Genomic DNA, 12,741 nt, shown 5'->3' with positions numbered 1-12,741 from the left:
AAACATTTGGTATTTGACAGATAAAAAAAAAAGTATTTATCATGGACCAAGGGCCTATCTATCTAACATTTATTTACATTGAGGATGAGCTCCTGTCTTACTTTTCAAAATCCTATTTTTTGTCTTTGCAACTTTTACAGTTGTAGTTTGTCAGGCATGACATGCAAATACTGCAGCAGAAAGGAATAAATGCTTGTAGCAAAGAAAGAAATCACGAATGAACATTTGATTAACAGGTAAAAGGTATGCATATTATTCTAATAAAAACACTGCAGTTCATCAGTGTCACAAGTATTGATTTCTGGTGACTAAAACTTTATTCAGTCTAGTTTAATTAATTGCATTTATATAGCGCTTTTCTACCTCACAAAGCGCTTTACAATTGTCCACCTTGTGGTTAAAGGACCACCCTTAAGTTTAGTTAAAGTGAAAGTCTTTGCACGCTTTATTTTAATTTTTATGTGTGTGGTTAGATATGTAAATACTCAAACAGCATCTTTTAATAGTTGTTGGCATGTTTGAATACCACTTCTATAAATCACTCCCTCAGTGTATTCCCAACTGTCTCCACTCACAGGAATAGACAAAAGAAAGGGAGAAGCAACACAAATATAACACCAACAAACTGAAAGTGTTCTTTTGCTTCAAGGTGACTACTTTCACAGAGCCCCTAAAGCCCCCCCCAAAAAAAACACCTCTGCACAGCTTTCTGAATTTGTCATTCCACTCTGCTCATGAATACACAGGCTGATACAATCTGCATTATTGAATTATACAGTATAAGTTTCAAAAAGCTTTCTGAAACATACACAACAGAATATTAAGGTCAGAAGTGAAATTCTGGATATTTTTCTTGCAAAGAAATTGCCTTTTGCAATCGTGTACTTTCTCCAGACTTCTTATCTCTTTTAAACTTAGTCCTCGGAAGTTATTTTTTATTTTATTTTTTTATCTCAGTAGGAACCAAAACAAAAAACATCTTACTGTATTGGTAGTTGGCTCTGTTGGTGTCTGTTTTAGGATCCCTGTGTTGGATCCCAGGCCAACATTCTGTCTGGTTGTGTTTGAAGGAGAGTTCTGAAATCTCTTCACTTCCCTCTAACTCCACAAACACAGTCAGCCCATCCTAAATTCAACTCAGCTGTGCTTAGATCAATTGAATCACCAACAAGGATTTCTCACAAACTTTGGACATGGAGTTATTATTGGAATCAATACATGTTGGAAAATGTGTCTAAATGTGTTTTCTCTCTTTTGAAGTCTGGAGGAGAAAAAAAAAAAAAAAGAACTGAATGAATGAAAATGAGGGCAGAGAAAATAACTGAATTATCAGGGAAATGTTGAGTTTAAATAAATACTTGAGGTTTATATTTTTAACTCCATACTTGAAGGTCAAAGACTGAAAAGGCATTTCAAAAATAAACTCCTTGGTTCTCACTAAAGCTGTTTCGATTCATTTCACCTTACCTGGGAATGTTTATATCCCAGAACATGACTTATTCAGCGATAGTCCTGTCAGCTGAAAGCACCGGGGATGTTTAGTTTATATCATACAAGGGAGGTAAGAAAAAAAATCCCTGAATTCAGATACTATCTACATCCTGCTCCTAACACAGGCTGGTAAATATTTATTCAGTCAAAATGTCAGCAATCAATTTTAGGCCCCTCATCCTTTTGATGTTTGTTTGGGATATTAATCTAAAGGACAGCTAAAGGAAGGGGAAAGTTAAAGTGGCAGAATTGGAAGCGGCTGAAGGAAAAATGAAAATGTGTTAGAAACGGATAGAGAACAAAAAGATTAACTTGTAACATGAGCAGATTCTTTTTTCCTGTCATGTATGCAGAATTGAGGGAAAGGTACTCTTTACATCTGAGCATGACTGATGGGAAAACTTCTACCTGGCCACTGCAAGAGCACGAGAGCCAGATAAATAAAATAGCCTCCAGGCTTGTTGTGGCAGGAAATAGAATACATTGCTCCTTCTCCTCAGAGAGGTGAAGATCCTCTCCACTGACGGCCATCCTCTCCTCTCAACCGTCTGTTTCCATTTTGCACCTCCACCAAAAATCGCATCTTCAGGTCCTCCCTGAGGTTAATTTGACTTTACTTTTTCCACTGCATTGTCTGATCTGTCCTGCACCCAATATCCGCATGCTGCCATCGCACATAACATCGCGCTGTGTTGTAACAGGGTAAAAGCCAGGCCCCTTATCTCTACCCACCCTCGTCCCTCCATCCCGCATGTACACACACTCTAATTCAATAACAGCGAGTCAGAGATTACCACCATGTTTAAAGAAGGCAAAATGTAATTCTGGGTCCACATTAAAGTAATTATCTTGAAAGGCAGGGGGAGAAAACAGACCGTAACATGTAGCGCTCAGCATTTGGCAAAGAGGCAGCATCCTGATAGATATAGCAGCAGACCCAGAAGCAACAAGATGCATTCTTTTGAGCCTTTATTTCCTCAAAAGAATGCATCTTGTTGAATGGCTGGTTTTGAATTTCAGACTGCTCATTCTTTTGAAATAAAAGGAACTAGACCGGAACTTTGTTCTGTCCTTGCATGAAATATGAAGCAAACACAAGAAAGAGAATAAAGTCCAAGTCTAACTTTGTGTGGGTTCTAGCTTTCCAGGATGATGTTGCTCAGTAAATAAAATTATCCCTGCTTTTTTATGTTTTTATTCTTGGATTGAAGATGTTCATGTTTCATAAAGTACAGCGTAATTGCTTAACAGCATCTAGTGTGAGAGGCCTTTAATTGAAGTGCAACGCTTTCTTTCATCTGTTACACTTACATCTTTACCTTATCTCATTTCTTATTCTCGTTTCTCCCTGAAATTTGTTTTCCACATCAACTAATGTTTTTCCTCTCCAACAAACATGGAGTTTGACTTAAGCAGCCTCTGCCTTTCTTAGCAATTCACCTCATTGATTGGAGTTTCTCTCTAAAGGTTGGGACTGCCAGCTTACCAGGACTGTAAATCAAGACTATGTTCCCATATGAATACAGGGTTAGCGGGAGGTACAGGGACAGAGAAACCCAGAGACCGAAAAAGTGATGAACCCATTGAGCCTTGGGACTCTCTTGCCACAGCAGCAGTTAGACTAGTGGAAATATGAGCTTAGGCAGCAATACGACAAGTTAGTACTTTTCTAAACTTTAAATGCACTTTGCTCAACTGTTTGACATTTCCATGCCTTGACCCGCATGCAAAGAACAAAGGTGAGAGGACAGGTGTTGCGAGTTTGGATGTAACCTACGGACAACCTTAAGACGCAATAACTTTTCGGTCACCTTCTTATAAATCTCACTATCTCGGTACTTTCTGCCGTCAACAAAAGACATTATATTCATGGTTTTCACCACACTAATAAAGAAATTGGTTTCCTCCTCGCTCCAAAAGTGTGGTGCTGTGCTGCGTCTCGCCATGTTTACCTCTACTTCTTGTTTACTTCCGGTATACTGCGCGCAGGTTTTCTGCATTGACATATATATAACTATATTATTATAATATATAATTGCTAGTTATAATTATAACTATGTTTTCTGGCGCATACAAGAGGTTCCTCTACTCAAAAGACCAAGATTCCTCGCGAATAGAACATGCGCAGAACACAAATCAATGTTCCTTTTGATGGGGATATGCCGATACGCGTTTACATGACCAAAATTTCGGGTTAGACCAGTAACCCAGGTAGCATATTTGGGTTTTTAAAAAATGGAATATGAGCATATTCAGGGTTTTGCCGGTGTTTACATGGCTGTGCGCGACCGGGTTATTGCTAATATTCCGGTTTTGAACGGGTTATTGGCTGCATGTAAACGTAGTCAACGTAGTTTTTGTTAGCTGCCTTGCAACCTCATTGTGTCAACAGGAATCCAGCACCTCCTAATAACCCACCCAACTTGTCGTTTTAACATTTTTGTTTGTATGTGGAAGATTTTGAGATACTTATGGGCAGAATTTTGAAACCAGGCTAGATGTTTTCCCCTGCTTCCAATCATAGACTGTATATAAAGATGGACGTGTCGTCACTTGCTCCTCATTTGCCTCTCCTCGCCTGATTTTCTTGCGTCTATCCCATGCTTCCTCGGAAGGGAGGCAAGTGGAGGAGCCGGTGATGCAATTTAAGAACCTGGGATGCACCCCTATGCATCAACCCTTGCTTCCTGGCTAAGCTAGCTTCATATTTAGTGTAAAGACAAGAGAGTGATATCAATCTTTTCTCTTGGCAAGAAAGCAAATAGGAACATCTCCTAAAATGTAGAACTATTCTCTACTATATTAGAATTAGAGTGTGGATCGGGCCGCATTTTTCTGTCCGAACCCGGCCCAAGCCCGACAGGCATTAAGATATTTATGTCCGAGCCCGACACAGTTAAAATCTCGTTTTTTTCTCATACTAATGACACGTGTACGTTTGTTTGTGTGGAAAGCCCACTTTTATTAAGCAACTGTAGGAAGGCATTCGGAAATGTCAACAGATGAGCGCATCAGCGCACACGGGGCAACAAGCACACGTTAACACAGGCACGCACCTACATAATAAGCTTTTTTAAATTTAAAATGTTCAATGCCTTATCGCGCTGATGTGACTGAGCCCAACCCAAACCCGAACATCATTTCTAAATATCTGTCCGAACCCGGCCCGGCTCGACGGGCTCTGTTCGGGTATCCATCCTCTAACGAGAATGACATTGATCTTTTCATCTCATTCTCAGAAAAAAGTAAAATAAGAGCATATCCCAACATTTTCACATCTTGCCACTCAATAAGTGATTTTTTCCTCTCAGTTACTAGCACCGCAGTTTAAAAGCTACAGTATGACAAAGGTAATGTGACCGGCAGAGAGCTTAATTATTAATGCACCCTCTGACTTATACTTCACTGCATCCAGACGGTTTGAACATAGAGCTGCCTTACCAATATGAGTGAAAACGTGCAAATTGGTAATTCCATCATCATTGTGCACTAAACATTTCATTGTTCTTCACAGTGATCAAAGTACAAGAACACACAAACACAACTCTTCAAGGAAATGTTTGTAGTTGCTGTGTTGCAGTGTATTTGAGGCTTAATGTAATATTGCATTGCAATATTCTTATGTAATGTTTACTGAATGGATTGAATTCAATTATTTCCAAAGCAGATTTTTTTTTCTCTATATGTTAGAAGAGAAATATATGTTAGAATAATGAAAGAATAAATCAAATCTAAAACAACAAACAACTTATCTAATGCATATTTGATATAGGAAGTTAGGGTAAGTAAATACTGCAAGATACTGCAATACTACTACATGAGAGGGCTTTTATAGATACTTTTTATTAGTTTTTTTTTATTAGTTTTTACACTGTTCACACAGAATGGCACAAACATATATTAATAAAATTTATATTTCTATAGCTTATATATAGTATTTATTTCTCTTCTGTGAGCTTTACTGTATTTATTCCTCTCATTCTATATATATATATATATATATATATATATATATATATATATATATATATATATATATATATATATATATATATATATACATACACACACACACACATATTTTTTTTTTCTTGCAAGTCAGTCAGTTGTATTATATTATTCATTCTATCATAAGAGAGAGCCTTTTTTATAACGTAGAACTAGACCTGTCTATGTTGTATAGGGGCATATGTGTTGAAGGGTTAACTTTATGTGTGTGTGTGTGTGTGTGTGTGTGTGTGTGTGTGTGTGTGTGTGTGTGTGTGTGTGTGTGTGTGTGTGTGTGTGTGTGTGTGTGCGTGCATGTGTGTGTATGTAAGAGATAGAGAGAGAAAGTTAGACACACTCACATGGTAAGAAGAGCGATGTTCTCGATCAAGAGGTTTGGTGACGAACATCTTTCCAAGCACGGGGTCGATATTGAACACCTCATTGGGTGGTTGATCTGCTCCCACCCCAGTGATGCTGTATCGGATCGAGATGTCCTTGTCCTGGTCTGAACGAATCTGCATCACAACAAACAGAGAGGAACAGTCAATCAATCAATCAATCAATGAAGTGTTTATTTAAAGTCTTATACTGTGTTTCACCAAGACTTTATTCCTCTCTTGCACTGAGGAAACTAAACTCAAACGCAAAAGTTATCCAAGCTGACCTACACCTATTGGTGTAATTTGTGCTGTGGGGCGTTCATTATTCATGGACCGGTTTGGGGTATAACGGCCCTTGAGTTTAATAATTTTGTCCTTTCACAACCTCAGAAATTTGATATTGCATATTATTCACTGGAAACATGCACAGGCACACAAACGCACAGATGCACAGGGCACGCACCCTTGCACACACACACAAACATACATTCATCACAGTTTGGCATTTCTAGCTACCACACACTCAAGGATTTCATTAGTGCTGCTGCAGGGAGCGCTATGCATTCTGTTTGGTAGAATTGGACTGCTTCAAAAGAGAGATTTAAATTCAATATTTCGGGGAGGGAAAAGATGAAATCAACATATATTTACTGACAGTCAGGTAGTGATTTATTAAGGTTTGCGGGAGCCAAGCTTGGAGTACAGACGTGCTGAACAAAAAGACAATTACATAGGAAAGTGAGGCTGTAATTGTTGTGTAATTAGGGAAGTAACAACATGCAACACAACAAACAAATTTAGAGCGGAAGCAGAATGTTCTTTAAGAAATTGGTCAGCTGAACCAGCTTATGCTGGTTCAGCTTTTCTTTCCAGATAGACAGCTAATAGGTGCATTAAGTGCACTGCTAGGCCTGTGATTTGGACTGAAATTATGTCTAATTGGGACTCATTTGGAAGAGTTTTTCAATTTAGTGCCCAAATAGAGTCCAAACCTACAAGCATCTCATTTCTGTCCATTAACTACATGACAACCCGTGAACATCAGCGGGTGTATCAAAATGACTCAATCATACACTTACTCCAGTATGCGGGTACACACCATACACACCATACACACCGTACACACATACACACACACACACAGACAAACATACACACACACAGACAGACAGAGGAATGGCCAACCTTTTTCTTCTAATCAATGACTACTTCAGTGTAGAGCCTGAGTGCATCACAAGAGTAAGACTGTCCAAGGTTGTCTCCATCTTTCACCACTCGGGGAACCAATTTAGCCACACTTTTGACACACAAGGAATTCTGCCCTGCTGAGAAAATAGCTGGAGCAACTAACAAGGACAGGAAACGGACATACAGTATAAGACAGGTGTCATCCTGACTCTTCCTACTGGTGGAATAAAAACCTGTCACCCTCACCGACAATGCCATTATCACTATTTTCCTCTGCTTCATCAGCCTCAACATTATCATCAACTCTCCATTAGAAAAATATGGTTTAGGTGTGTCTTTCTAATCAAACAAATGTGATCAGTTATAGACACCTTCACTGTAAGAATGCAAGATGAGGTGTCATAACATCCCACTAATGCTAGTTGTACATGTCTGTATGTGTTTTTTATTTGGGGAATAGGGGGAGGAGAACGTCAGAGTGCTCTGCACACATCTGAGCGAATTACTGCTGACAAAAAGATAAACTGCAGGCATCAACTGCAATTACTACAAAGAAACTCTACTCGTTAAACACCAACAAACTAACAAATATCCACCCAGCAGCTCAGTAAAACTCTCAATGTACCTCCATTACCCTCCTCTATAGGAAAAGCAAAGAGACTGCAGCACACTGACTCTATCTACCTTTCCTGTCACATTAGAAAATACAAGCAATTATTACACATCCCACTGCCAAACTGTCTGCCCCTCTCATTCATCCCCTTTTTCTCCTCCCCTCTCCTTGTCTCTCTCCTTTTCTCTGCCCTCCCTTCTCCTTTCCAACTCCTTCTCTCTCATCTCCACTCCTCCCCTTCCTTCTCATCTCTCCCCTTCGCTGGTCTCTCATCACTCTCTCTCTTTCTTTCTGCGCTTCAGGTCTCCATGGGGACAGAAGCCATGCATGAAAAATGAAATTACTTCAATCCGTTGGCCTTGGCAGTGGAGTATAAATCCTCACCAGTTAGGAAGTGATAGCTCTCCATAATTCCATTTGGGTTTTCCCCGCCCCCCTGATTTCCCACCCGTTTTCCAAGTCATCCTGCTTCGGGGAGAGGGGGGGGGGGGCCGGTGGTGATTCGGCTGCACATTTCCACAGCCATTCTAGCCAATTAGCTCACCCTCCCACAACGTTCACGTAAAACTGTTGAGGGATGGCGCCAGAATCCTTTTCGTCATCTGTTTCTACCAAACATTTGTGCGTGGGTATGCGTATGCACATTAAAGCGTGAACATTTGTGTTTTTTTTCTGACTCATAATTAATAATGTATGTAATAAATACCATGCATTTATACATGGTTATACATTAACAGATCCAATAATGGATTTTAGCTAGCTGTCGTTGCATGTTATCATTCTCCTCCTTTTATCAGTGAATGTTGCGTCAGGCAGGATGTAATTTCAATGGTGAGCAGCTCTCTCATTCTGCCATTTTAGCTTCAGAAAGATAGGGTAAAAAAGGTAGGGTGTTAAAAAAACCAAGCATGAGATGAGCAAAAAGAGCTTCTCATAACTGCATGACTGTAGTACTTTTTATTTCTTTTAATGAAAAGAGGGAAACTCTCTTTTACACCCTACATTGCTATCTAGCACCTCAAACAATACCACACAGTCACACTCACACATGCACATAAAATCTCTCCACTGGGTCATAAATAACAAATTCATTTCCAGTGCCAATTATAATAAAAATCAGTTTTTCAGTTTTTTCTTTCTTTGCATTTTTTTTTTGTTCCTTCTAATTTTTCTACTATTGTCGTGATAGTGTGTATGTGTGTATAAATAAAGAGAGTGGAGAAGAAGCGCTCAACTGAGAGAGATTGATAGTGTGTGAGAGAGAGAGAGAGAGGCAGCAAGAGAGAGGCAGCGAGAGAGAGAGAGAGAGAGAGAGAGAGAGAGAGAGAGAGAGGCAGAGAGAGAGAGAGAGCCATGACTGTATCATCCGGCATCAGAAACCAGACACTGTCTAAATGACCTATTTGTCGACGGATCAAAGCAATTCCCTTCATTACTGACAACTTGTCTGGTTCTTAAGGAGATCTTATCAGTGAGCTTAGCTCCCTTCTGCCAGGCAAAACTGAATCAAATGAGAAATTATCATGGCACCAGGTCTTCGGGGAAAACAGAGAAGAGGAGATGAAGAGAGGGGAATGAATAACACAGAAGCGCCGTTCTACCACCACCGTTACTGGGGAGCAGAGGAATTAATTCTCACTTAAAAATGCATGTTAACTAACACTTTAAAATGCATCAAACTACTACTACTTAGATATATGACTGCACTGCTGGTCATAGATATACATATTTTAATAATATGATGATATAGCTTCAAATGAAATGAATCCAAATTGCAAGTACTGAGTGTGACGGAGTGTAATGCAATATAATAAAAGTAGATGCTTCAAATATTTAATCCACCCCCATAACGTTACATGGGGGTAGAAACAATACAGTACAGCCTCAAAATGATCAGAGATGAAGAACATTCTAACAGAGTAAACTAAAACACAGGGAATTATCACCCGCATCTGCAGTTCTCCTCAGCTCCACGGAGCTTTAAAGCCAGTTTTGGTTTTCAGACCGCAACTTGACCGTTTTGGTTCACTTTTACTACCCTACTGGCATCACTGTTTCAAGTGAAAAAGTTCTACAATCCCACTGTACACTACCTGCCCAGGACCAAATGACAGACACATATGACGACCAGCTGGTGAACATAGGGGAGCATTTAGCAGCTAAAAAGAGATATTTCTGTCAGGAGTTGGTGGAGAACAAAAACAGGGCTTTAAGGAGACTGAATATTTGGCTTTCACATGGCCGGCCTGCGCGGTAACTAACTGCCTTCAGTCACATTTCAATAAAGGGAGGCAGCAGAGGGGAAGCAAGTTTAACACGGCGTTCTGCTGTAAATAAGCATGACCTCTTTTAAGGCACAATTTGTTTATTTTCCTTTGCTTTATATTTTCTCATTTTTTGGGGGAGTAAATAAAAAAGTATCCTTAAAAATATCTAAAACCCTGTGCCTACCTGCTCGGTCCCTAACATAACCTGAGATACTCGAGTTATTCGGGCTTGTGTTGGCTGGCTCTATTTTTTAAGGTGTTTCAAGTTCAGACTCGTACAATGATGGGCATTTCTGCTTTGTGTGAAACCAGAGTGTTCCTTAGCATATCACCATTGCACTTGTTTGCTTTTCAGCCCACGCAACTCTCACCATGGCAGATTAGGAGAGAAGGCACTATATGTAAACAAAGGGGGGAGGAACATGGAGAAGCTTAGGGCTCCAGTATGCTCCATTCGAAATAATTTTCACAGACACCGTCTATGCCAGCATACTCACTGTGTTTGCAGGTCTTTGACGATACAGAAAAAAGCAAATAAAACAAGAATATTTCAAAGTTAGATCTGACCTGGTAGTGTTTCAACAAAAACACTGAAGGAGGGTGGTATGTTTGTAATCTAAACCAAGCAAGGAGATAGAATGGAGAGATTATTGTATTAGTGATGGAAGAGGAGGCGAATGTGTGCCAGCCAGATTGATTATCTCACAAAACTTTCATTTAAAACCCATTCATCAATCAATCATGTTAAAAACCAGCCCATCTCACTGACAAAACAGTAGTCATGAAACCATTAGCTCTGTGTCAAAACCAGTGCATGAGAAAAGTATTTCAAACATGATGTATTGGTGTATTCTGTATTTTACTTTGGTCCATGCTTGCTTTGCTCTATGCTACATTTCTATATTCTACATTTGATTAACAGTACCTTAATCTGCAGGCCTACCTGACAGATGCATGCTTGCATATGATAAGGTGTTTCTTTTCTTTTTCTTTAGTGCGCCGGTGCATAGGTACAGCCATTATATAACAGGTCAGTATTATAATTGAGCTTTCCTATTTTTGGATACTTTTGAAGTACAGTATGTATAATTGAAGATAATCTGCAGTTTAGCATGTAGAGAGAACTGCAATTACCATATACATTGCTGTAATGTTCTTGGGGCATTGTGGGTGAAAAGCAATTACTTATAGAAATGATACAACAGTCTCGGTACTTCAGATCCTTGTGCATTCAGAAGGTTTGTTCAGAGGTTGAGTTTTTTATTTCCACAATTTCCTCAAGAAATCAAGGGATAAAAGGGAATGTGTTCAGCTACGCTTTCTTCTTGCTCATGGCTATTTTGTTTTTACATAGCCCATTTTACTGAAGCACATGACATAAGACAGCCCATATACATAAGATGTGGCTGACAGTGGTTTCAACATTGGCCACATGTTATATTACTGTTCTTGCCAGAGAGTGGTGCAAACAGAAACCACAGCAAGACTCATCTAAAAAAAAATAATGTGAGAATGACATTTCCTAAAATCACTTTGGATTTGGTTACTGAAACCTTCAATTGCAAAAACATTAAAAGGAAGGTGTCCTTTGAACTTGAATCACCCTGCAGCTTTTTGCATTCTATCTTCCAGAGAGCTTCAATGATTGGTAGCCTGCCTCTGTAAAGCTCTGTTTGAAAACAAGACCCCTCCAGTTTTAGATGAATTAATCATTTTTACTGTAAGGTTTTCAAGCCATGAAAAAAATAGCACAATGGAAGATATATATCTTGCTATGCTACATTATGACAAATATATTCAGCATATACGTATACTATATATATACGTATACTATATATATATATATATATATATATATATATATATATATATATATACACACACACAGTATATATTCATCCTTTATTTGTTCAAGGGGGAGTTTTACTAAGAGCAATGCTCTCTTTTACAGGACACACTCACATTCACACAGTTACACATTCTCACCTGGAAGCTGTCCAGTCCAACCACAGTCTAATCTGTTGACCACTAGGCAGCTCCAATGGAGCACTCAGGTTTATTAGCCTTGTTCAAGGGCACCTCACTGGTGGTAATGAGTGAGGGCAGCTTTTCACTTTGCTCACCCACATTTATCCTGCCGGTCCGGGGGATTAAACCTTCCAGTCACAAGCTCACATCTTTAACCTTTAGGTCATCACTGCCCAATATACTGTATGTATATGTGACAAATGCAAATTGTGAAAACAAAACAAATTCACACAAAAAACAGTGCCATGAGATTGAGAAAAAAAGTATGCCTATCCGGCTCATGCATGTCATACACAAACACACACACACACACACACACACACACACACACACACACACACACACACACACACACACACACACACACAAACACGAGGCCTGTCATGAGAGTGCCAATTAAGTGCGCTGTAGTGTGCTGCTGGTACAGAGAACAAAACTGGTTCAGTGAGCAGTAGGACAGCAGAAACAGTCACTTGCAGACAGGAAAGTCACAGCAAACCCCTAAAGAGCTGAACCAGGGCCTTTTACGGCTCTAAAGCCCAACAAACAGGGATAGCGACTCCAAACACAAATGCACACAGGAACAAACAGAAATATGTTCCTTCAACAGTACAGTATAGCCTAAAAGACATGCAAGAAATACAGGTATTGGCCAACAGGTCACAAACAAAGTGGTTAATTCTAAAGAGAAAGAGCCTCTCCAAGAGAAAGGTTTTTAGGTGGCATTGCATATCACATGCACACGCCATCTGTCAAATGAACTCTGGTGCACGCACAAAGATAA

General features: G+C 39.4%; 1 protein-coding gene across 1 annotated transcript in view; it reads right to left on the bottom strand.

The window, feature by feature from the left end:
- LOC120558693 (cadherin-4-like) overlaps nt 1–12,741 on the bottom strand; it is a 262,013-nt gene that overhangs the window by 45,619 nt on the left and 203,653 nt on the right. The window contains exon 6 of the mRNA XM_039799837.1: nt 5,841–5,996. Coding sequence (XP_039655771.1) covers nt 5,841–5,996 — 156 coding nt within the window. The remainder of the gene's footprint in view (nt 1–5,840; nt 5,997–12,741) is intronic.

Source organism: Perca fluviatilis, chromosome 5 (genome assembly GCF_010015445.1).
Source record: "Perca fluviatilis chromosome 5, GENO_Pfluv_1.0, whole genome shotgun sequence".
In the NCBI taxonomy this organism is placed as follows: Eukaryota; Metazoa; Chordata; class Actinopteri; order Perciformes; family Percidae; genus Perca; species Perca fluviatilis.
The sequence above is the reverse complement of the archived record's forward strand: the minus strand, read 5'-3'. Positions and strand labels throughout refer to the sequence as shown.